Here is a 25,314-nt window from a genome sequence, read left to right on the forward strand (position 1 = left end):
TCTAACAGTTTGAAATCAGTAAGTCATATAAACTAAACTATTTTACAAAGTTTAAATATTAAGTCATCTTACGCATGAGGGATTGTAGTTTTGAAAATATCCAGCATACAAGTACAAGTTTTATCCCAGATTTCTAGGGTAAACTTTTCACCATTTAGGATGACAACATTCTCCAAACAGTTTGTACCAGACCGTGCCAGTTGTTCATTGTCTGGAAAAGACAAACAGTGCATTTGTTTATTCACATTCAACATAGAAAAATGTTAACATTGTTTAACATAATTTGGTACAGTCCTACCTTGCTGCACACACCAGTACAGCTGTGCAAATATATCATCCAAAAGAACATCACTAAGTACTTCTAAGTACTGTGTGAATACATCACATATTGCATAAAGTGCATGGTTGCAAGTAGTTGTCATCCATTCAGCTTTCTAGGAGGGGAAAAAAAAAAAATTACAACTTTATTTAAGGTGAAACTTTCAGGATACACATTCCTGCAGGTAGAGAGAGATATATATTTACTCAGTTTGAATTGCTTTATAGTGACATGCAATCCCTTTCTGTATCTCAAAACCCCCAAAACTTGGGAGCTCCAACTTTGGCTTTGTTAACTAGCAGGTTTAAAAAACTACAGAAACAGACAAACAACTATTCTTGGAGATCAGATTGGAGGACTGACGAGCACTTAACATCATGAGATACTGAGTTTGACATTAAACTTAGCGTCTAACCCTGGCTGAATAGTTTCACACGCAGCTAAGTTTTCTGTGCTGCTTCTAAATAATTTTCCAGGGAATAAAAATTTAGAAAGTGAGACAAATAGTCAGACAGAGCCTCCCAAACATTTCACAATTTTGATCAAACTTCTAATATTAATAATTTACATTAGTAAGCCCATTCCTGTTTCACTTCCTTGTCAGGACAGTGCCTGGCCCTGGTCTGGCAGGTCAAAACCTGTGTGGCTGATCAAAAGTGTGCAGTGAAAGCACAGTGTTAGTTTTTGGTGGGGTTTGTTTGTTTGTTCGCGTTTGTTTGTTTGTTTGTTCTTTCCCCTAGTCATCAAAAAGTTTTGAACTCACAGAACTTGTTTTTTCTAGTTGTCACTTCACTGCTGATTACAAGCCTCGTTCCATGGAGCACACTGCCATGAAATGATGTGTATCTCAGATACCAGACATCACGTGTGAAAGCTGCAGTTGTTCTTACTAATCCTAGATATGTTTTTTATGCTATTATGATTATTTTATGCTAGATACGTATTTTATGCTATTATATATATGTATTTTATTTATTTATGCACATATATATGTATTTTTATGCTATTCCATTGTTTGTAGTGTCAACTATAAGGCCTTTCACACACATGGTTTAAAAAAAAAAAAAAAAAGAGGAATGTGACAGTATCGCCAACAGAATGCTAATAAAACAAAGCAAGACTACTAGAACTACAGGTCAACCATACAAGTTTTGAGGTTTGCCTTACATTACTTGATAAGCTATATTACTTATCAGGTTTCCTGCTGTAACTATAGATCTCACATAAACTATCTTCCCCCACTTTTTCACCTCTGTCTGCTGTTCTGGCAGTTTCATGTTGTCAAATATCCTGAAAACAATCCGAAACAAATCTTGCCACCAGTGTTTTTCATAAGTATGGCCATATGTCTTCATTATTTCAAACATTACTGTTAAGCCCCTGAAATGAAGAAAGAACATATATTAAGAGTTACAAAAAGACATGCACTAGACCAAATATGTCCAACTGCAACAGCAATAACAAACTCAATAACAAACTCAAATACTGTTAAGAACATCATGCACTGATCTGATGTGGATCAGTCACACTAGTACACCAAAATTAAGCAGAAAATCAGCTTGTTTAAAAAGCACTTAGAAGTCACAGGCAATAGCCAGAAAATACTTTTGAGAACTGTGGGAATTTCAAATTAAAATAGGAAAATAACTTCAAAGGACCGCAAAAATAAAGTAACAAGTATTTCCAGGTAAGAAATACAGAGGTCCAGAAATAAGTATTAATCTTCACCAGCTATAAAGGGAGTCCAGATGCACAGCTCGCATGTAGATGTGCGCATTTAAAATGATTTGCATACAACCTCTCTGATTTAGCATCAGAACCACAACAGAATACATTTCATAAGGGAAAAGCCATATTAAAGGAAAATAAGCAGGTTTTACATGAAATTACAGTACAGCTTTGCTTTTTCAACCGTTTCTGCAATCATCAACCAGTTAATGAATCACAGTAGAAAACCAGTTTAAAAATCCTCGAAGTAAGTACGATGGGTATACCACAGGAAGGCAGGCAGGACTGGGGTCATAGTTTTAACTAAAACCAAAAAAAGATTCCAACAGAATTTTGCTGTTCCAGTCCACTAAAACAAAACCCACTCACTGCATGGAGCATTTTACATTTGTTTTGAACAGAGCAAAAATGGAAATGTAACATGAGGCTTACGCAGGTCAACCATGACAAATCACTAAAATGGAATAAGTAGCAGGGGCATGTATCATGGAATCAAACATCATACATTTATATTTGCTAACGAATAGGGTGGATCAGTATTGCCATTGGAAAAATACAGATTTGGATACAAATCCAATGTAATACCTTATTTAAAAAAAGGGGGGGTAATTTAATGCATATTGACCATTTAGAGCTGACCTTCTACGTTAAAATAAAGCTTGCTTATTTTATGTTAGGCAAGTTAAAAGTTGAACTGAGCTGTTTTAAATAGTTTACAGGTTCTATAATAAATGAAGAACAGTCACTATATTTTAATTTACTTAAGTTTTCAAATGAAGTATTTAAGTAGTTCTTATCTTTGTGATTTCATGGTTATTCATCCTAAGCAGGCACTATTTGAATATTTAACTTTAAGAAAATGTAATACTTACCTATTTAATATAATACAATCACAACCATATAACTTCATTATTTTTTATAATGGAAGATAAAAATTTCATACGTAAAGAACACAGACTTAATTTCTACATTCCAGCATCTATTTAAAAGGTGCTTTTAAAAAGTCTGGTGTTTCCAAAATGATATCACCCAACTTAAATATGTAAGTAATTTTACAATAGGTACATTTACTAGGAAGAGTTGTTTGCATTTTAAAAGTGTAAAGTAAGCCTTTTAAAATTTGAATTACAAATACTGATTGTTACCTGGTTCTTACATCTAATTTGCATCTATTGATGATACAGGACAACTCAAACAGAATTGGGAACCATCCTCGTACCCACACTCGGTCTTCAGGAGCTACATTCATATCATCACTTGTGTATTCCTTGAATGCCTTTAGAAGAAGACACAGGGTTATACAGAGTCATAAGAGTTAGATTCTTCAAAACAAAACACAATTTGGACTGTAAATAATCTCTGCGGTACTAGTATTACACCCTGACCACCTCAGATGAGCTGGCAATCAAAATAATAATACTGAGAAGGTGAAGTGTTTTTCAAAGTAATGCTTAGTACATTATGAAAAATAAAGCACCAGGTTTTGCTTGCAGTTCAGTCTGAGTCTCTTACTCTATAAAGACAGCACTGACAGTGAGGATCTGCCATAACATTCTGAGGATATCAAGCACTTTTGCTCATGCCATTATCCATTCTTCACAACATTTCTCAGTAGAGAGCAGATCCTGAGATACACTGATTCCCAATAGCTCTCAGAAAAGCTAGCACCAGCCAAACTGGGTGAATGGGGATGGGTGGGGGAATAAAAGAAAAAAAAAATTGCTGATACTTTCAAAGCCTGTGGCATTCTATACTCCTATTGCTTTTGAATAAAGTACGTTTCTCATTAATCTCTGAAAATTGAAGGGAAGCCAATAAGGTTAGCATGAGTATTTTTTTCTTTATCACAGCCCTGTCGATTAAAGCAGTTGTAATTTAGTCAATACAGACTATACCTGAGGTCTATCAGATACATATTTTGCACAGTGGCGGATGAGGCGGATTGCTTCCATACTGGTATCTGGAAATGCTGCATTGCAGGCAAATTCAGACAAGCACTTTACTGCATCCTGGAAAGAATCTATGGTTGCTGGGAAGTGTTTCTCAAACACAATTGCTGGGAGAAAAGTGTGAACAGAAGAAAGAAAGTGTCATGCTTTAAAATCTATTAATTCTAATATGAACTGATTGTAACAGAAGTCACGAGAGACCGGTTCATTGATTGGTGCTGTCAAATGCTTGAGTAGCATTAAAAACTAAAAGATGAATGCTCATCCAAAAAAAAAAAAAAAAAAAAAAAAATCACCTGGAGGGCATTCCATTTTGACAGTAAATAACTGTCTAAAATAAATCAAGGTAGCATCTAGTCTAAAGGAGGCAAATTTAACAGTTAAGCAAGAACAGCGCAATAGGCTTACTGTTTAACACTAGTCTGCGTGATCAAAGCTTAAGAGGGCTACATAAAGCATGGAATTACATCTACAGAAGGACTTCCCTCAGCAACATGGTCCTTTTGCCTTGTTTTTAAATAGTCACTTTTGAGGAAAAAAATGTTCTTTATCAATGCTGAAAAAGTTTTAGGAAGTTGCAGAGGTTGAGAAAGAATAAAGAGATCCCTTATGGCACTTAAAGCCTGAGATCTAGACTAGAATAGGAAGAAAAGAAAACTAAATAAAAAAATTAAAAAATCATAGTGCCACCTAGCTCAGCACTTCCTCCTAAACAGGGACATGGACAAGCACATTTCAGAAACATGGAAAAAGATAAACAACATAATAGTAAGATGACCACACAATTACTTCTTTTTTGGGGGGAGGGGAAGGGGGAGGGATAAAATTCTTCACTTAAATGAAAATATACATGTTCAGTAAAATTATATAAGGCTCAACTTGCTTTACTATAGAATGCTACAAACAGATTATGTTTTTTTAAAGGCATAAAGGGAAACAGATAACTATAATCTTAATGAATTATTTTTGTATTTTCCCATGGGATTGGTTGAAAAAATGTAAAACACTGGTTCTTTAGAATGAAAACACTGGTTCTTTAGCATGAAGTGGGCTTTACTATGCAGGCTGTAGAGCCAACAGATAAACAAAACTTCTCAGTCTCTGGACTGACATACACTTTCACGATGTCTGAATACTGTCAATACTCACTGACAATGTGTCCTGTAGTCTGGAATGCAAGTTCCACTATACTTTCATCCTGATCTGAGGCTGCCAGATGAAATACTGAAAAAATGTTTTTCCAGCCAGAACGAATGTTAGCAGCCTGGGAATTTACCATCTGTGCAATACACCGTACAACCATGTCTCGAATAGTAGGAGACCTAAATTAAGATAATAAACAATAATTGTTTAAACTAAATTACATAATAAATTAGAATAGTATAATTCTCCAAAACCTGATTTTACAAAAGCAATTTGTAACATTAATTGCAAAAGTTGTTGCTTATGATTCCAAGCGATTCAGTTAATTGTGTGGTATTACCTGTTTCTCTTCATGATATGTTCGAACGGTCTTAGGAAGTCCTTCTGGAATCGGAAATTAGCAAGTTCTCCTTTTTCTAAGAACTTCATTGATAATTGCCTTAAGGAGTCTACTGCAAAAATAGCGACATCTTCATTGGGATTGCATCCAACCTGATAACATAGAACAGAAATGCATAGTAAGCTTGCATCAGAATTCTTATGGATTCAGCCCAAGCTACTTTTACATTTGATAACAGAGAACTAAGCAGTACTGGAAAATTAACAAAATTAAACAGTAGCCAATTCCGTAAACCACATTGTTAATGCAGTTCAATAATCTCTAACAAATTCCAGCTATCTTCTACATTATATATCACAGCATTTAAAACATTCTAAAAATAAGCAAGCTGTCTAGTAAGACTTCAACAACCTGTATTAAAAATGCATGTCAAACATTCACCTGATAAACAGTCCATTTAGACTTGAACAGAAAACAATCTCTTACCCCAAGCTTCACAGAACACCCCCAAAAATTAAAACATGTAACTAAAGGCGGCCAGTTCTAGACCCAGGTAATGATAAATACCTTAATGTATACTCCTGGTTTTACATTTATTATATTGTGTACCTGTGCCTTCTCACAGGCTTTTCCAGCTTTACAATTTTTATCATATTTTAAGCTACTTATACAGAAGGACAGAAAAAACATTATCATTCAGATGAGCACATGGTTTTCCGACAAATCTCTAAATAAAATTTATTTGTATCGATAATGTAAGGAGGATGCAGTATAATCATTAACAGCAATACCTTATTAAAATGATCTCCAATAACTTCCCAGATTCTAGACCACTGTAGCCGTATCCGGCCCATGTTGTAGTAAGAAATCTCTACTATCTTCTGCAGACTAAACATTCGAGGGTGGGTAGCAGACAGCAGTTCATCCATAGATACAGCACAAAGCCAGCGAACAAAATCCACTATTAAAGTGACCAGAGATTTTAATGCAATATTTTTCCAAGGTTTAAGACAAAGCAGCTTTGTAGTTTACCGGGGGGGGGGGGGGGGGGGGGGGGGAGAGGAGATAAAACCTACCAATAGCGTTTCCATCCAACCTTGTAGATCCCGTAAATATTCTGTAAAGTGCATTTTAAGACATTGTTACAATTTCCTAAAAAAGCATCTATTAAACATGTATTCAAGACTTTTTTTAATATATACAGACACTCCCTGACTACTTTTATTTATTAAAAAACAATTAGTAATCATGGAAAAATAACGAGCTTTGAAAATAATATCAGAAACACTTCCATTATTTCTAATATTTAAAAATAACTCCTATAAGAATGTGTGGAGACTGGAGGTGAACATTGTTTCTAATACTATCCACACTCATTGACAGTGACTGATGAAGAATGTCAGTAGTTTATAAACTATTCAGCCCTGCTCCAAATACAGAAGTCAAACTTCTTCAGAGTGCACAATTTCTACTTGCCATGATAAATAGATGCTTGAAACACTTCCCATTATGAAGTGGGGAGAAATACTGCAAACCTAAAGAGCTATTATGTGTTTGACATTAAGCTTCAAGTTGGCTTGATGTGATTTTCTGCAAGCCAACTTTCATTGAGCTGACATCGATCTTGCTGCCTATACTCAATCATTGAAATGCTTGTGAGCCTTCAGAATGATACCTCTGTGACTGGCAATTTTGACAACTGTTAAGAAAATGATGTTTTCTGATTTCTTATATGCTGAGAAAGCAAGATCCATTAACACTACAGTCTGATCAGTACTTTACAATATAAACAGCGCATGTTTATGATATGTATTATGCCTGATCAAATCCAGTTATGATAAATATGATTCATAGAGAGGAAGACTGGAATAATAATTTGGGTAATTTCAGACAACATCTACATAACCTAGAGGAAAGCAGGGAGCCAGTAATTACATTCAGAAGAAAAAGGGTCTGTCAATAATGCTCCCTGTACTAAGGCAAAATGAGATTTGCTATATGTTACTATATATAGCAAATCAAGATTCTCCGGACAGTACAGCAGTCTTCATTCTGCAACTCTCCTGTAATTATTTTACATCAGTAAAAAGGCTTCTTGCCTAATCTTTGTTCCATTCTGTCTTGCCAAAATACTTCTGCTCCATAAAAAAAAGGAAAAAACACGCAAAATCAAAAAGCACTTTATACACAAATATTTACGTAGGGTTTTGTTTTATTGGTTTTTTGTTTGTTTGTTTGTTTGTTTGGGTTTTTTTTGTTTTTTTTTTTCCAAACAGGGATCCTATTATTATCACCACAGAGTATTCAAATATTGCTTAAAAAGTCCGAGGTGGCAACAGCAAATTTAATACAATACCTGTCTACAGCAACGACAACACTTTGGGAGCTAGTTTCACCAATGGATTCCTGAATACTCGCTATCTGCTTCCAATCCACGTTTCCACCAACTACAGTGAACAAAATTTTAAAAACGGGTAAGAGATAACACAGAAAGCAGGGGAAAGAAAGAGGAAGAGAAGTCGTGCCACTACCGTTATAATTAAATATTTTTTTAAGTCACAAAAAAAAAGAGAAGTACATTATTAATTTCCCTTACATGAGCTGGGCATGTCTGTGAACAGTTGCAAGTTGGTTTAAGTCCTAATTCTCTAGATTCTCTATGCACATATAAACTATATTAGTTCCAGAAAACTGTCCATATTTAGAACAATTGTATGACTAGGTACAAGTGAAAAAAGTTCAAAAGCATAAGAACCACCTTTTTCTCTCCCTCTTTCAATGGATCTTTGGTAATTCTGCTACTGGAAATCCACAACATATGATAGAGAATACAACACAGAGGAGAACTTTGCACAATTTATTAGCAGCAAGTGAGTAAATCCATTCTGATGGGTTTTCTTTTTAATCATTCACAGAGAAGGGCTCCCACTAAAAGTCCATCTTAAAGCTACATCTTAAGTTCAGCAAAATTATCACCTAACAATACTGAGAAAAATCTGTAAATAAAAATAGTAGCTTTTATTTTGGAGGCCAGAAACTGTAACCCACACCTGGGAAAGCTCATGTCAAGAAAATGCTAACTTCACAGTGAGTAAATTTCCAAAATTTCTTGCAATCTCTAAGCTCCCCTCCACCCTCCATCAAAAAAAAAAAAAAAAAAAAAAAAAGCAGGAATCTTGCAACCTGGTAATTCCAGGTAATTCCAACCTAGGTAATTCCACCTATCTTGTATGTAGTGGTTTGGTTTTTTTTTTCCTTAGGCAGCCTATCACAAAGATAGGGGAGAACAGAAGACAGAAAGAAGGCCAACAGTTCTGTTCTCAGAGCTCTGCAGAGAGGAAAAGTTCTCATGTTTCAGACTGCCTCCCAAAAGTCTGCCTCGGAGTCTTGCTGTGTTCCACACTTGGCTGGAGATGACTGGCTGTCAAATCTAGACAAACTGACCCATCTGAAGTATTTTTCTTGGGCATTTATGGAGTAACCTTTCTGTACGCACATGCATACATACATAACCTTATACTAGTATTTCAGCAACTTATAATGCTGTTGGGTTTGAGGAAGATTTCTCTTGTAAGCACACAAGCTGCCAGTATCATTTACCTTGAATCTTGGTAATGCGTCAGCTAAGAAACATACCAAACAAGCAGCTGTGTGAAGTGCATTTGAAGGGCTATATACAAGAAGTCATGTAATCTTAACCAACTCCACCAGTTTACATGAGAATTCCTTATTATCATAGGATTTATAATCAATGCTGGAAAACCTAAACAGACTGATTCTTCAGATCCCTATTGTCCAAACAGGATTTCTGTTTACCTAAGTAGTACACTTTGGCTACGACTCACTCACAGCAGCAGGTTTTGTCTTCCAACTTTGTGAATACAAACTAGAGTAAAAGAAAGCTGAACTTGACAGTTACAACTCCAAGCAAGACAACATTCCTATCAAAGAAGCAAAGGAATAGATGCTGATTTGTTTACTTTTACAAGGCGCATGATTGTGATGCCTTGAATTTGCAAGTAAAACAAAAAAGGGCCACAGCAGGAAGACAGAGAAAGAGTGATGAAGACATTCAAATGCAGATGCCTGAAGAGTGCACACCTGAATCCTTGTTCAGGCAGTGAATGAGCAAAGGGGTTTTGGGGGCTGTTCATTGTTTTGGTTTTTGTTGGTTTGGTTTGGTTTTGTTTTGTTTTTTTGTTTTTGTTTTTTTTTAAATAAAACCACACACTTCTAATTTCAGCAATAGTGAATGCTGATGCTTATGCATATCTGATTTTGCAAGCAAGTTTCAAAGATGAAGCTTCTGTGTCACCAAGCTGCAACTTCACTTACTCTAATTAAACAACTATTTTCCTGCCAAATACATGTCTGTGTATATGGACATAAGCACTATGGGTTCTTCAGAGTAATTTAGGTTTATAGCAAGGTTACTTGAAAGCCATAGTTCCAAAGGATACTTCAGAGTGATCCGAGAATGAAAATTAAAGGATCTGCAACACAGGATTTGTAGAGAAGAGTGAAAAAACTAAAACAATTGAGAAAATTACTATGTTCCAACAGCCCCTGAGTGCATGAAAACCAAATTTCTTTGAGCTAGGCGTTTTCCTACAAGACTGAAGTAATATTATTAAAAAATAATAAAAATAAAAAATTAAGTTTCCATATGTGCACAATAACAAGCGTTCCAGAAATTCAATTCAGAAAGAAACATTTTATGTATTTGGGCATGGACTATTTTCCTTAGAAATGTAGTTGACTGAGGGGAAAAAAAGTCTTTATGAGCTGGATTTACACCAACGACTAGCAAGTATGATTTAGAGACACCTGACTACAGTGTACATTCTTGAGCTATTAGGACTTAAAACTTTTAAAGGCCAGCCACTTCACTGTAAAGAAACTGCCAGCATTTGGAAACAGTGAAGTTGGATAGGTCATCGGGGAACACTAAACTGAAGGATGCATATTAGAAGGGCAGGAGGAAGCTCAGTATATGAGATATCGGCAGACGCATTAATTTCCAGGCATAAGGTTTCCCTTCAGCAACTCTTGGCAAGGTGAGGGAAGTACATAGAGGCAGGCCAAAGCAGAGCAGAATGGAAAGAAAAGTATTGACTGCAGAGTAAGAAAGACTGTCCCAAGAGAACACAAAGGCAGATGATCAGGGAAACTAGTAAAACAATCACTACTCCCCTCTCCCCATTCTCCATGCACCCCACCCCCAAAATCTACATGAAAAATTGAGGGAACACAAAGCTTTTGCTCAGCTGTGGGTGAAGTTGTTCAAAAGACAGGAGATACCGAGCACTATAATAAAATTGAAACTTTCTAACAGTCAAATGCAGTTATATATACTTCCTTGACTCTTTCATAGTTTCCCAATACGCTACACCTGTACGTCTTTAACCGTGTTTCTATTAAAAAAAAAAAAAAATCAACCTTTTTAAAGATAATTTAAGGTAAGACCAGTATACATTTCTAGGAGGATAGGAAACAACATTTCATTTATGGAGTAAATTTTGGCTCTTGGGCCAATCTGAAAAAGGCACTCAGGTAGTACCAAAATAAACAAAAGAGAAGGAAACAGAATTTAAGGTAAACTCATCTCCCACTTGGTTTGAATACTGTATATTTCTTGCAAAGTTTCATATCACAAAGTTTAACCTACACATACTAACTTGCCTGTTTGGTAAAATACTTGGTGGAGTAATGTTGCAATATTAAATCTGGTCATACCATCAGCAATCCGCTCTTATTTGGGCAGCTGCATTTTAACAGAGATGAATAATGCATCATTTTCTTACATTTCCCACTCTCCCATCCTAGCAATAATACTTAACAGAGCCAAACAAATATTCCAGCAATAGCAATAAGTCTACTCAAAGCCTGAGACAGTTTTACAAGGACTACTTCATGGTCTCGTCTCCAAACCTCACAGTCAACAATAACGAAAACAAAGGACAAACTTTAACATCTGTCTGAACAAAGCCAGTTAAATGAAATACTTCATATCTGTATTACTTACCTAGTCCCAGCCCCACAAATTCATCGGGTGCCTGATCTTTTGTTCCAGTAAAAGAACCTTCCCTGCCACGCACTGTCCCTGAGATGTAGCGAGGTTTTACTCCAGTTCCTATTAACTGCGCCAGTTCAAGTTGACTGATGCATTTCAGAATCTATTCCAGAGAATAAAGAAGTTGTTTATCAACAAAAAGCAGTTCGAAGTAGTAAAAAATAAATAAATAAAAATCTTTATCCAGATCTTTAGAAGAAAAAACTCTAAACACTCAAGGCTCAAGGTCAGACAAGAATTTCTTTTCTTCGGTCTAAAATGAATAGTAATTTAAATACTATTGGATTAGTCTCTCACAGTTTTATTTCTCACTTGGATATGTTTTGCTACTTTAACTGGCTACATAATGTGCAATTCTACAAAATGCATGTACAAAAAGTATATACTTGGCACTTATCTAAAAACCACTGTATTTATGCACAAACAAGTACACAACTGTGTTCAAAATCAGTACACGCGCTTTCTTACAGTTTAAGTACAAATGACTCTTGTACCTCATGCCAGGAATTTCCTAAATAGTTTCCATCCGTATGAGCCACCGTGATGAGAGTTTTAATTGTGTCAATATTCTTCTGCTTCATTTCAGTAATACCAGAACTCACTGTAAGTAACGTAAATCTTGCTAACGCTTGCACATAGGCATCTCTTTCAAGCTACAAATGGGAGGGAAAAAAAAAATTGTCCGGTAAATATTTTCTCAGTTTCTTATTCTTAGTACAACCTGCATGATTTCAGGAACTATATTGTTTACCTCTCTCTTCCTAGAACTGAATTTCCAAAGCATTCTACATACTGAAAATATCGCATGTTTTTCTGTAGTAAGCTGTGGGATAAAATTAGGTGCCCTGTATTCAGAAACATGAAGTGTAATGTCTGACAGCATAGAAAATGTAAATTGTTCTTAGGTTTCTGGGTTTGGTCTTTTTGGATTTTTGGGGGGCCTTTTTTGGGAAACAGGATGCAGTTCCAGAAGAAATGTAGCTTCTTAGGTAAGCTTTTAATACTGTTGTACTATACCTGGACCTACTCTGAAAATGCTGCCTTAGCAGACTCTCCCAAGTTTTAGGATTTTTTTTGCAACAGAATCTAAATAATGTATCTAAAATGTATGTTTTGCCAATTCCACAAAACTGCTCAGAACTTTATTTGATTTAATCTACACTGTTTGGAACACCGCAGAAGCTTGTAAGGCGAGTCTGTCATGGGTGGGGGTAAAGAGCAAGTGACCTATAATCTAGGCAGATTAAAATCAATCTCACAAAAAAGAATGTTCCTGATTTTTATATATAGGATACCTATAAATACCAAAGGAAACTCCTCAGATCTCTCACGAACTGATTACAGCGGTAAAAAGGTGATTACAGGTGAGCTCATAAGTGCATTTTACTCTCCTGTTATGTATGATCTGAAGGCCATAAAGTGAAATGGTTGTACATCAGAGAAACAAATGACAACTATGAAATATATTTAACTGTTTGGATGTTTAAGACTATTCTGAAATAAAAAAATAAATCATTGAGCACATAATAAAACAAAATACAAAATATTTAAAAAAAAAAATCCTAGGAAAAATGTCTGTTTCATGGAGAAAACATGAATTCCATAACAGTGGGCAATGACAGAAGGGACGCACTCTCACAGAGCAACAGAGCTGCCATGTTCAAACCCAACTAGTACTACAGGGTACGCTGGCAAAGGCACAGCAAACGATGTATAAGCACAGAAAAATGGAAATTTTATGGAAAGAGTACCAAACAAAGAAGCTTTAGAGTCTACAAACTGTATCTTCTGTAAAAGGAGAATGTTTTCACTCCTACCTCCCTTCTCTGCTCCATACAGATATTCCCCTCTGCCCCTTTTTTTAAGCCATCAAAGTAGGAGAACAACAATTAAACAATGTGTCCATCAACCAGAAAGTAAAACCAAATGATATAAGGAAATTAAGTACATCCTTTTGATGCTTATCTTGTCCTAGATGCTTAAAGGCAAAAGCCAGGCTGTGTGACAGACTAAGATTAAAAGCATAAATAATTAAAAATAAGATCTTTAATTGAGGTTTTAGAGGTGAACATGTATAGCTTCAACTATATTGTGTTCTTTGCAAGTTTTCTTAAAACTAAAAGCCTCCAGCTCCTCTGTCATATCTCAGTGTGTGTAAACTAATGTTAACTGTTCTTAGACACCAATATTAACTTCTGTATGTTTATTCAATGAAACAGAAAAGTTGCCAGCACCAGTTAAGCACAAGAGGGAAAACCTGCTTCCCACAGAGAAGACCCCTAAGTCAGCTCAAGCACAGATTTGCCAGTCTGCTTCAAACCACCAGAGCTATTTGGCATCTGAAGTCAAGACAACACTGCCATCTAATCAGGACCTTGTGCAATGGAATCATCCTGTAACTTACTGAAATCATCAGCAAACCAGTATTGTTTTTAATGATACCAACAAAACAGAATTCCCACAGGAAGCCAAGAAGGAATATAACTCATATTGAAAATACAAAAACAAGTTCTTAAATTTCAGCAAAAAAGAAGTGGTTTTGAAACGCCTCCTGTTCAATCAGGTTTGTCCCAAGCCAACGGAAGGGTATGACAGATTCTGCTACATTCTTGGGAGCATGGGGATCTTAAAGCAAACATGTCCTTCCTTGCCCTCCCCACCCAATGCAGACCATCGCAAGACTGGGAGCTCTGCAGCTGCTGAAACTGATATTGGTACCAGTTCTGCTTTTGCGGCTTAGAAACAAAAATAACAGGAATGTGAATTTCATTGAACAGCTGCAGGCTCCAGGGAAAGCTTTGTTAATCAAATCTGTAAGTCTGTTCAGTTGAGGGTGGGGGGGTGGGAGAAAAAGAAGTGGAAAGACAGAGGAAGGAAACCTTACATGATCTCAAATGGGCTTTTTTAAGCAGCTCTATCAGAGATCTTAACGTGCCTTTTCACATTAGTGATAAAAAGAATCTAATTTGCTAAATATAAGTACAAGGGGAGAGGGAAGCAAAGCACTCACTACCATATCATAGTTCAACAACTTTAAGTAAAAGTTAGTCTTAGAAGACTGTTGGATTTTTTGAGTGTTTTTGTTCTGGTTTGGGGTTTGGTTTTTTTTTTTAATGTTTTCAATGTACACATGAAATAATGTAATGTCAAACATGAATTTTGCTTGCCCCTCTCTTCAGCTATCCCTAACAATGGGCTTACGACAGACCAGTACTCCATTTATTAACTAATAAGTCTACAATAACATAATAGTGTGTTTACTACTGATGATTTTAAAATTGAGGGGGCGGGGGGGTGGCAGGGGCAAAAAGGCAAAAAAAGCACCCAAGTTTAATCAGAATTACCCTCTGGAGCCAGAGAGTCTCGAATTCTTGGCATTGTGCTTAATGCAAGATACATTCATGCATTACATCAGGAATGACATTTCCAGTGCCATAACTGTTAAAATGGTACCAATTATAGAAATCTCAGATTAGTACAGCATCTCTGAAGTTGAGAACAGTATTTCAAACTCAGTTCACAGAGATGCTATTTTACTTATGAAACAGGATAGAAAGGCTCATTTTATGAAACATCACAACAGAGCTGAACAGCTTTGTAACAAAGCTAGAAAGAAAGTATTTTGACATAAAAGTGTTCAACTTGTGGGGCAAATAAATTCAGTACATAGGCATGGCAGCACTTACCACAAAACATCAGGAAAAATAAAGGTCACTTTATTTAAAACACTTCCAGTCAAATATCAGATGACGTAGTAATTGCAGAAGCAGGCAGCCTCTCGGTATTGCAGTGCATAGCTTCAGCAACGAGGACTCTTAGAACCCCACTAACATTTTGCTGGTAAATAAATCAAAGTATCGACTCAATCTTAATTTTTTTACCTGAATGTTGAAAATGCAAGCAATCCTGATTGCACATCGTATACCTTCCAAACAAAGAGAGGCAACTTCTGTGTCATCACAGTCCTGTAGACCCACACTGAATGCAGCTAGAAAAGGTGTCCATGCCAACTAGAACATATGCAAAATAGAAGTTAGGTTAGCAACTGTTAATACTTGAAGGGAATGTTACCCTTTCAACACTTTGCTAAAGTGTAAATTCTGTCCTTAACTCGCATCATTAACCATGAAGTTGCCTTTTGCCAAAAAGAAAATGGAATAGAATAGACATGAGACATGGAATAGAATAGAAGTAATGCAAATCGATGCTCCCCTCAGAAGGACTCTCCCTCCCCCTCAGCAACCAACACACACAACCATCTTCAGATAGCTGGAAAAAAGCAAACCCCAAAGCTATGTCAGTTAGATGTCTAATGGAGTTTTGGTATTCCTGGGACAACCTTCATCTTTGCACAGTAAGAAATAAGGATAGAGTCAACAGTTATTGCAAGAACCAACACAGTGTATAATAGATTCTTTTATGATGAAAAGTATGTACTTAATAAGACAGGTTTGTCCTGATAACACCAGAAGGGAAAAAAAAAAAGCAGGGTAAAATGGGGCAGCAAACTTTATTAATTCCACTAAAATTACAGTAAAACAATAATAAGAGACAGAATACAACTTCTCCTTGATCTCTCTGCTCTTAATTTTGTAGCCCTCAGCCATCCACCTTTTTGCATCTAAGCCACTGTTGATGTTTCCCATTCCTCTTGCCTTACTTGGGACTGAGAGTGTAATACACTCAACTGAAAGTTACTGCAGGAGAGTCTACGTGGTCCTGTCCTCGTGGTCAAGGCAAAACAATTAGAAGATGCCATAACTGCACATGTACGGAGAGGAAACCCCAGGTTACCCAGAACGATTTTAGAAATAATTTTACCTGAACTCACCCCAGATGAAATACAGAGTCAATGGGCACAGCAGGGAGCAACAGATTTCACACTTAATTTCATAATAAAAGGATGCACCACAGAGTTCTGGTTTCATTTCAGCCAGCAACTCCAAAAGCACTACCTCAGAAAAGCATTTAACACTTGCACACACCAAACTATAACTCTGGGACAGTATTAAAGGCATCGGATGAATTCCTAGATCCAGGACTTACCCTACTGCATCACCTTTAAAGGTCCCTTTCAACTCAAACTATGATGTTATTCTATGTTCCAGAAGCGTATGTTTCTTTCCCCCCTTCCTCATTTTTCACTCCTATTGAAATCAAAACTAATCTTAAAAATCGCAAAACTGAAACACTTTGAGAACTATCTAGATATCTGTATAGTATGCTTTATAACCAGATTGATGCTGTTATTTGTAATAGACTGTTTTGTCACTAAAGGTGAAGATTAAGCCTTTAAAATAGACAATAAATTTTGGGCTGCTGAGGTGGTTGCATACAGTGAATTTTTGTTCTGTTTTAATCATTTAGCAAATCTATCTGTAAATATAGTTATAATGTAAATTTTATGCTGGCATCAACAGGTAAAAGAGATACCCAGAAATTTATAAAGTTTTGTTGAATAAAAAATTTAAAAGTCTAAAAAATGTGAAATTAAATATTGAACTTGCACAGTTCTCACTTTTTTTGAGAAGACAGCTCTCTGTTCAACATATCGCATTGTCCTCAGTACTTTAATTAGTTTATGAACATCCTCAAGTAAGAAGACTTCTAATTCTTAGCGCCTTCACAAAAGACGTTTAGGGTGTTAATTTACCCTGATGCTTCGTATTTTGCTCCTTTGAAAATGGATTTTGCAAATCTACTTTTCACACAGTAAAGGCTAGGAACGTTATCAAGTAACAGGGCTGGTATCTTAAGGAAAAAATAGTCTATGAATTTTACAGATGCCTGCAAGCAAGTTATTTCATTTCAGCCTTAAAGAAGTCAACAAACTATGTACAGTACACTTCTGCTAAGTGACACCCTGAAAGTTGACCTGAAACAAGGTTTTCATTTACCATTATTCTGTACAGAGTACTATCCTACTTTTATTAATACAGCAATGAAGAACTCAGAAGTCTGCCTCACAGACAGCAATCTTACAGCTAGATCCTCAGTGTGCCCAGGTGGCCAGTAGCATCCTGGCTTGTATTAGAAACAGTGTGGCCAGCAGAACTAGGGAAGTTGATCATCCCCCTGTACTCAGCACTGGTGAGTCCCCACCTCGAATACTGTGTTCGGTTTTGGGCCCCTCACTACAGGACAGACATTGAGGTGATGGAGAGTGTCCAGAGAAAAGCAATGAAGCTGCTGAAGGGTCTAGAGAACAAGTCTTATTGAGGAACAAGGGGAAGTGGGCATCCCTGGATGGTACTTAAAAGACATGTAGATGTGGCGATTAGGGACATGGTTTAGTGCTGGACTCGGCAGTTTTAAGTCAACAGTTGGACTTGATGATCTTAAAGGTCTTTTCCAACCTAAATGGTTCTATGATTCTTGAGCCTGGTCCTGGAGCTCAATATGATCTCACAGCACATCACTCCAGGGAACCATCTGTTTATTGTAATATAGTGATCTGAGACTTTATCTCCCCGGAGCAGTTTCTAAAGGGGTCCACTATATGAGGACCACTACTTGCACAACAGCAGCAAATGAGAGCACAAGGTAAGGGCACAACAATTTATTTCAGTGGCTATTAACTGTAATGAGTTAGTTATGCCAAGGACCACACCCAATAGCATACTGAGGCATAACACACTACTGAACATACTCTGTATCTATGAATCTGAATCATTGGTATGGAAAAGGCATTTAGAATGCAGATCACTTGTGTAGGTGCAAAACCAAGACAGCCATTTAGAATAATGACTTAATACAGGTCCAGCTACCACCCCCAAAACTAGATGACAGTCCTAGCCTTTCTAAAATATTAATTTGCAACAGATAACATTAGATGTAAGTTTGTTCTGATAATTGCTCCACCAAAATGCAACGAAGTAATATCCCTTAGAAGCAGTAGGAAGGACTCAAACCATGAAATGGGATTAGTCATTTTGCACTTTATAAATTTGGTGTTTTGACTACACCTCTATACCTGAAATAAAAATCCTATCATTTCAAGTTTTCTACAACTCTTTATACTTTCACCCCCTCAACATACTTCTTGTAACTTCTCCATTATATGAAGATGCTGCTTCTATCAGCATAGAAACTTCTTAAATCCCAGGGTAAGTGAAACTGGAGTAGAAGGCACAAAACGCTTTCTTTCCTGTAGCAAGTTAAATAACTTACAAAAGGACCAAAATACATCAGACACAAACCTGTAGTTCAACAAATCCTGTCAGTCAGTATTTTGTATTAAGAAAGTATGTGATATTCTAGGTAAATATGTAAGCACGCATCTCACCTTAAACATGGGTCTCACATGCTCCAGGTGTGTTGCACTAGTAAAAGGTGCCTGAACATGGCTCACTGCCTCCATAAGAGCTTTAGCTGTTTTAGCCATCTGTTCCATTTCCAAATTGTATAGGAGTCTTCTCTGCTTTTCACTAGCAACACCTGTAAACAGATTTTTTCCTCTCATTTATGCATCTTTAGTAGAAGTGTCTTCAGGAATATAACTATTTTAATTTTTTTATGAAGTGCCATACTCAGATGCATTTTTTGTATTATCTTTACTCTTTGAAATTACTACACCAGCAAGATATTCCTTTTATAACATAGATAAAATTTAACTTAAGGCAAACATGTACGAAACGTAACCGAATTTTAAACCTTTACAGAATTTTAAGATTTGCACAACAAACATTTCTTCTCCACCACCTCAACTAACAGCATAAATATCACATCCGCTAAGCTAAATTCATAGTGAATACAAGTTCAATAGCAATCCATCAGCACAGAAAATAACAATAAAATTAAGTGGACATCCTTTTTCTAAGGAAGAACTACCTTAACCCCCTTTTCATTTCCGTAATGGAACCTCCATCTCATCAAGAAAGTGAAACCCAAGTAGAATGTAATAATCAGCTTCTTTAAAATTACAATAAAAACTTTATGTTAATTGAAAAAATATTGCAAATAAGAGAGATTCTTTTTTCCAGATGCAAATTTACTGTAAGCAATCTGTTCATAAGGCTAACCTAGGACTTAGAAGTATACAAATCTGACTACGTGGACAAAAAGTCAAGTCTCTCTCAACGTTCTTTGTAGAAAAGCTAGAATGAGTAACATCTGAGTCTTCACATTGTGCAAAACACAAAGTTTTTCTGGTATTTGAGAGAGGAAAAGGTAATTAATTTATAGAGTGCATAAATTAGGGCCCTACAAAACAAATAATGCAAAATTTTTTGAAGATGACAGAGTGGTTATTGTAGGAAAACACAACTATTACCTTAGAAATAGAAGGCACAACTAATGTGTTTGTTCTGCACTATGCCTACCAGCAACACTGTTACTTCGTAAAGCCCTCAAATGCATTTTCCCTATGTTCCCCTGTTCAACAGCAAAACCTGTCTTCTCCACGGTCAATGCACTGAATACGAGGAATTCAGATGCAAAGAGAAGTGAAAATAAGAAGTTGGATTTAACACAGATATGAAGGTAGCGTCATGCATTTATGTTAAAAGGAAAAGAATATGAAATTAGAAGGACTCATTTTGAGCTAAGTAAGCGGTGCTTGCTTCATTCATCTCTCATTTAAAAAAAGGAAGTAACTTCATGAAACTGAAGAGTCAACATTTGAAGAAAGCTGATATTGAAACTACTTACTTTGTTTAGTGGATTTTGTGGGTATTGTTAATTCTTTTGTTTCTTTCATTGAAATCTTCTTGCCAGCTATTTCATTATAGATAGCAGACAAATATTCTTCAGGGAGATCTTTACTGTCATTGATACCTCTATTCATTTTAATATATTGTTCTTTTGTCATTTTGTTCTTAACCTGAAACCCAGAAAGAAGCTATTAGAATCAACAAATGAGGCAAGTTCACAGCAGTTACAATGCTGCCTATAAAGCAGTCAAACAGATGAAAAGTGGCTGTCAAGGACAAACCTGCTGATTCAGAAGACATTAAGTATCCAACATATGCAAGACTACACTGTCAAATCTACATAATAATACAAGGCCACATGGACATTACAACACTCAAACATTCAGTAGGATCCACAGATCAATTAGACATACATTACCAAAAAAAAGTGGTTTCTCTTGTCATACAGACCACACTATCTACTTTAAACATAATCCCATAATCTCATAAGAGTTCAATACTCTTTCCAGATTTTGCTTAAATAAATGACAAAGGCTAATCACCACAACTTTGAATATTATGCGCTGCAGAAGTGAGCAGTATGTATCAAAATAAAGCTGCATTATTTTTTCAAACAGACTGAAATCAGGAGCAGATTTGTTTTAAAATCAAAGGGTAAGTAATTATAGAAATTCTGGCTTTGACTGTAGGTTAAATCTCTACTGTGAGTGCCTTACTATGAAAGAAAATCCACACAATTCGTATTCAACACAGAGTAGGGAAACGATACCTTTCAGAAAGGTCTAACCAAAACAGCTTAAAAATCTCAACACCCATGAAACACAATACTGTTACTTAAAAGACACACAAACTTAAGCTACCATATTTCTTATACACGTATTTGTATTAAACTGAACATCAAGCTTTTACAAATACATTGTCACAAAGCCTGAAAGTTAGATGTGTATGGATTACACAAATATTTCTCTAGCAACATACCTGTGGACTGTGAAGATCTGTTGTTAACATGATAATTGAGTAAGCTAAAACATATGCAGTATCTGCACTAGCAAAAAGAGTTTGCCTGAAGGGGAAAAGGAGAAAAAGAACAGCAAATTTAACACATTAGGATTCTTTACTTATTATTCAGCTTTCCAAAGTTCTGAAGACAAAGTATGGCTTACCCTTGATTACATTCTAAATATCTAGCAGCAAATTTCTCCATTAGGCGATCGATTTTTTGAGCCTCCCCTGGAAGACGAAATCCCTCTAGAAACAAGCGCAGAGCTGAAACAAAATCCTTTCCTGAAAAGTCGTGTTGGTCTACATATGCATACATGACTTCTTTGTTAAATTTATCATTGTCTCCCAGGAACTCCCCAACCTGAGTCTAAAATAAGAATAGAAAAGACAAACTGGTGCATTTATACTGGAAAAAAAATGTAAATAAGAACAGAGCCATACTACCCGTATGTCTGACAAAAAGACAGGTCCATATGTGGTTAACTAAGACATATTCCTGCTTCTCCTCTACTCTCTGAAACAATGTATTTTGGCCATATATTCCATCATAATACTCTTACATGCTTATATCTGCCTACTTTCCTCCTTCTCAGGTTTTTCTCATGTACCATTTTTTCTATTAGATGAATTCCACATGTGCACAAGACAAAGTTAGTATTACCAATGATTGATTGTTCTGTGCTGTAATGATTTTTGTAGTTAGGAAACTTAGTACAGGAATGAAAAGCTTACTAAACTCAAGTTTATTCCCACTAGAGTACAGATCTCAAATAGATGCAAGTGATGCTCAAATATAAACAGGTGGTGCTCAAATGCATCCAAGTTGATCACTGTCAATGCAAGACAGCACAATGAAAAATACTTTGCATGCAGATGTATATGTAAATGGAAGTTAAAATTTTGTTTTGATGGCTGATTTTAAGTTCTAATACTAAAATTTGTGACTTTAGTCACAGCTGCAAGCATGGGCATATGCAAGCCTTTCCTTAGAAAACAACAGGGGTGGCTACTAAGCACAATGGTCCAGACTGTCATTTCAGAAAGCTAAGTTTTTCAGGACAATACCAACATGAGATACTCTCACTCTCCTCAGGCGGACATTGCAGGACCCTGCCAAGTCCAGCACTAGCTGCTAGCTGTAAATAAAATCGAAGAACTAATCTAGATTAAATAACTTTCCTTTGAGAGGCAGCAAAAAAATTATTGCATGATGTTATTTTTCAGACGTCTCTGAAGGACAGTTACTTCTGGCAGTCCCTTACTGGACTAAAGTACATACATTTTAGTAAGTTACTTCTAGCTGTACTAGCAACTAAGTACAGGTTTGGAGTCAGCTCAAGTAGGTCAGTCTCTTCCTCTACACTTCGCTGAACTGCAGGATGCATATAGTACAGGGTATAGCTCTAATGCATACTTGAATTCAAATTCCTTGAGCTTACAAATCTTAAGACAGAGACGTTTCCTTTTCTTCATTGTACAATAATGTTATACACTTTAAAACACTACAATATGATTTGCAATTAATACAAAAACAGCAGCATGAGCAAACACAACCATCAGGAAAACAGTTTTCTTACTGAATCTAATCTTTCCTCTTGATGCAAGAACTGAGCAATATCTTCAGGGGTAGTGCCAAGCATTCCTTGTTCTTGCAGGTACTGAATCCCCCTCTTTGGTTTCTTATTGAATCTGTACAATCAAGATCAGGATGGAAGGAGAGTTAACCATTTTACCCATGCACAAAGCCTTACCAGCTTAAGTAAAAAGATTCAATAACTTTGGATGAGGTACTGAAAAAAATCTATGTATTAAATATTTTTCCTTTATCAAACTGTGCATTAGATAGGAATGAGCTATACCCTTCTATGATTATTCCCTTCATCATTAGATGATTTTATGTTTTTTCTCCTCTGTAAACGGCCTCCCCTTCCTCTTTGCTATGTAACTGCCAGCATGGCACCCAGGCAGCTCCCAGTAAAGAGAGCTTAACACTATCATTTACTCTGGCACTCGTGAAGAAAAAAAGTATTCCACAGAAGTAGCAAAGTCTTGGCTTGGAAAGGAACGATTATGCTCTATTGCTTTTTTTTTTTTTTTTTAATCTGCATGAAACAATCAAGAAATCCATGAGTTGCCTGTAAGAACAGCAACGTACAAGACAAGGAACAGGGTAACTGAAAGAAACCAAAATCCTAAAGGACTAAGACTAATACTACAGAAAACGTTTATTTTTGCATGAAGTGACCTCACTGATGAGGTAAGGTGACAAGGCTGAAATCACACAGAAGATTCATGTCAGACTGCACTGAGAAATTATACTACCTTCCAGTTCTAATTACAAATTAATTAATCAAAAGGAAGCATCATCTTAAGCATATAGGCACTTTCATCAGTAACATGTACACTAAAATGGGTCATATGCAACTGATCATGAGTTCTATGTTCTTTTTATCCAAATACAAAAATCTTATTTTTAAACAAGCAGGTCTGGAGAAAAAAGAACAAACATTCAGAGTACTCATCTTCTAGCTGTGAGGAATTAGGTTAACACAAAACACTGTTGACAGGCTCCAAAGGGGACACCATTCAGCACTCTTTCACCAGAGGAAGTGCTGTTACATCCAGAGTTTTTTTCCTAACACAAGATGAGTATCTATGAGGAGAAGGAAGAAAAACCCAGGAATCTTCATAGCTCCAAAAGAATCCACCCTCCCGAGGGTGATAAAAGGGCACTCACAAGTCAATTCCTTGTTCTATTATTTCCTTTTGTTGCTTTAGGACCTCAAACTGCTCTGGGTTGTCAGTGCCAGACATCTGTGTGCTATAACTGCCAATTCCTGATGAAGCGGTAGAATCCAAGGAATTTAAGCTTCCATATCTGTTAATTGTCTCAGGGTGTTTGGTTTCATTGCTGTCCTGTTCTGTGGGTTTTTCTTGGCCTACAAATTGGAAAGGGTTACATACATACAAAATATATGCAGTGAAAAGAAATTAAAACCAGAGGTTAGTCTTCAAATCCTCTCTGAAGGCCTTTAAAACTTACTAGGGTTATCTTCAATGATCTATTTATTTTTACATAAATATTCTGCTTTTGTTTTGGTTGGGAAACAGCACCAAAAAAATAAAATCACTACAACGTATCAAGGAGGATTCTTTCAGTCCGTCATATACCTGAAATTTAAGCCTTAAATTACAACTATAATTTGTAGGCACTTGGGGGAAAACAAAATATATGATACCTTAGAAACATAATTACAGATATTTCCTTTTATTTTCAAGTCTAACGTTACTTTTGACCTGAAGCGAATCGCACCATTTTGAAGCAAATCACACTATTCTGAGTTTTTGAAGCAGAGCGTCTAAAAGTGTTTATGATCAGACGTGCCAAGGAGCTGGTGCTCTCAGTTCACAAAGACAGCTGTGCTAACTACCTCCTAAAAGGTTATTACTTCACCTACCAACTTTAAGCGCTTAATCTGAAAATTCTGGCATAACCTTAGTACTTTTCATCTCAGGTCAGATGAAAACAAGATTAAAACAATTAATGGTTTAGTTACTTCACTGCTTACAACACTGAAAGTTCTACAGCTATATATTAATAAATAACAAAATGCTCTCCATCCAGCTTGCTTCAGTAGTAATTTAATCAATAGGAAGTTAGATGAAATTAAGGGAGCTTCAAAGTAAGTCTTGTGATCCTTTTAAAATTGGAAATACAGAAAATAACCAGATTTAGTAATTTTCAGTGTGGTAGCTTTCTACGAATTCATACAATTAAGAAAAGGCAACTTAGACAACTTGTTCAAATAACACCAATCCAAACTCGCCAATACTTCTACCAAAGAAAAAAAAGTTTATTCTCTCTTTTTTTAATGCAAGAGGTTTTATCAATCTGGACACTAACAGTATCAAAATAGTGGAAACACACTAAATTCCTGCAGCACCTCTTGACTATACTCAGAAGAAAAACATCACATGTCTTACCAAGTGTTGTCTGAGAATTGGGATTTACATATTGATCCTTACTCCACTCCACCATGCACTTCAAGATCGATACTAAGCATTCCAACCCTTTTTTTCTCAAACTTAATTCCTAGAAAAGATTTCAA

At 36.1% G+C, this 25,314-nt stretch overlaps 1 protein-coding gene across 1 annotated transcript in view; it reads right to left on the minus strand.

The window, feature by feature from the left end:
• Positions 1 to 25,314, minus strand: part of ARFGEF1 (ARF guanine nucleotide exchange factor 1) — a 101,460-nt gene that overhangs the window by 15,149 nt on the left and 60,997 nt on the right. Inside the window, exons 13-32 of the mRNA XM_082479984.1 lie at positions 25,190 to 25,298; positions 23,943 to 24,144; positions 22,783 to 22,894; positions 21,367 to 21,572; positions 21,182 to 21,266; positions 20,202 to 20,373; positions 18,838 to 18,989; positions 15,434 to 15,562; positions 12,047 to 12,205; positions 11,505 to 11,655; positions 7,836 to 7,926; positions 6,556 to 6,596; positions 6,271 to 6,440; positions 5,480 to 5,631; positions 5,146 to 5,318; positions 3,943 to 4,103; positions 3,193 to 3,323; positions 1,570 to 1,699; positions 299 to 434; positions 73 to 211 (exon numbers count right to left, since the gene is read on the minus strand). Of these exons, the coding sequence (XP_082336110.1) occupies positions 73 to 211; positions 299 to 434; positions 1,570 to 1,699; positions 3,193 to 3,323; positions 3,943 to 4,103; positions 5,146 to 5,318; positions 5,480 to 5,631; positions 6,271 to 6,440; positions 6,556 to 6,596; positions 7,836 to 7,926; positions 11,505 to 11,655; positions 12,047 to 12,205; positions 15,434 to 15,562; positions 18,838 to 18,989; positions 20,202 to 20,373; positions 21,182 to 21,266; positions 21,367 to 21,572; positions 22,783 to 22,894; positions 23,943 to 24,144; positions 25,190 to 25,298 (2,801 nt within the window). The remainder of the gene's footprint in view (positions 1 to 72; positions 212 to 298; positions 435 to 1,569; positions 1,700 to 3,192; positions 3,324 to 3,942; positions 4,104 to 5,145; positions 5,319 to 5,479; positions 5,632 to 6,270; positions 6,441 to 6,555; positions 6,597 to 7,835; positions 7,927 to 11,504; positions 11,656 to 12,046; positions 12,206 to 15,433; positions 15,563 to 18,837; positions 18,990 to 20,201; positions 20,374 to 21,181; positions 21,267 to 21,366; positions 21,573 to 22,782; positions 22,895 to 23,942; positions 24,145 to 25,189; positions 25,299 to 25,314) is intronic.

This window comes from Vanellus vanellus (assembly GCF_965231255.1).
Source record: "Vanellus vanellus genome assembly, chromosome: 2".
Lineage (NCBI taxonomy): Eukaryota > Metazoa > Chordata > Aves > Charadriiformes > Charadriidae > Vanellus > Vanellus vanellus.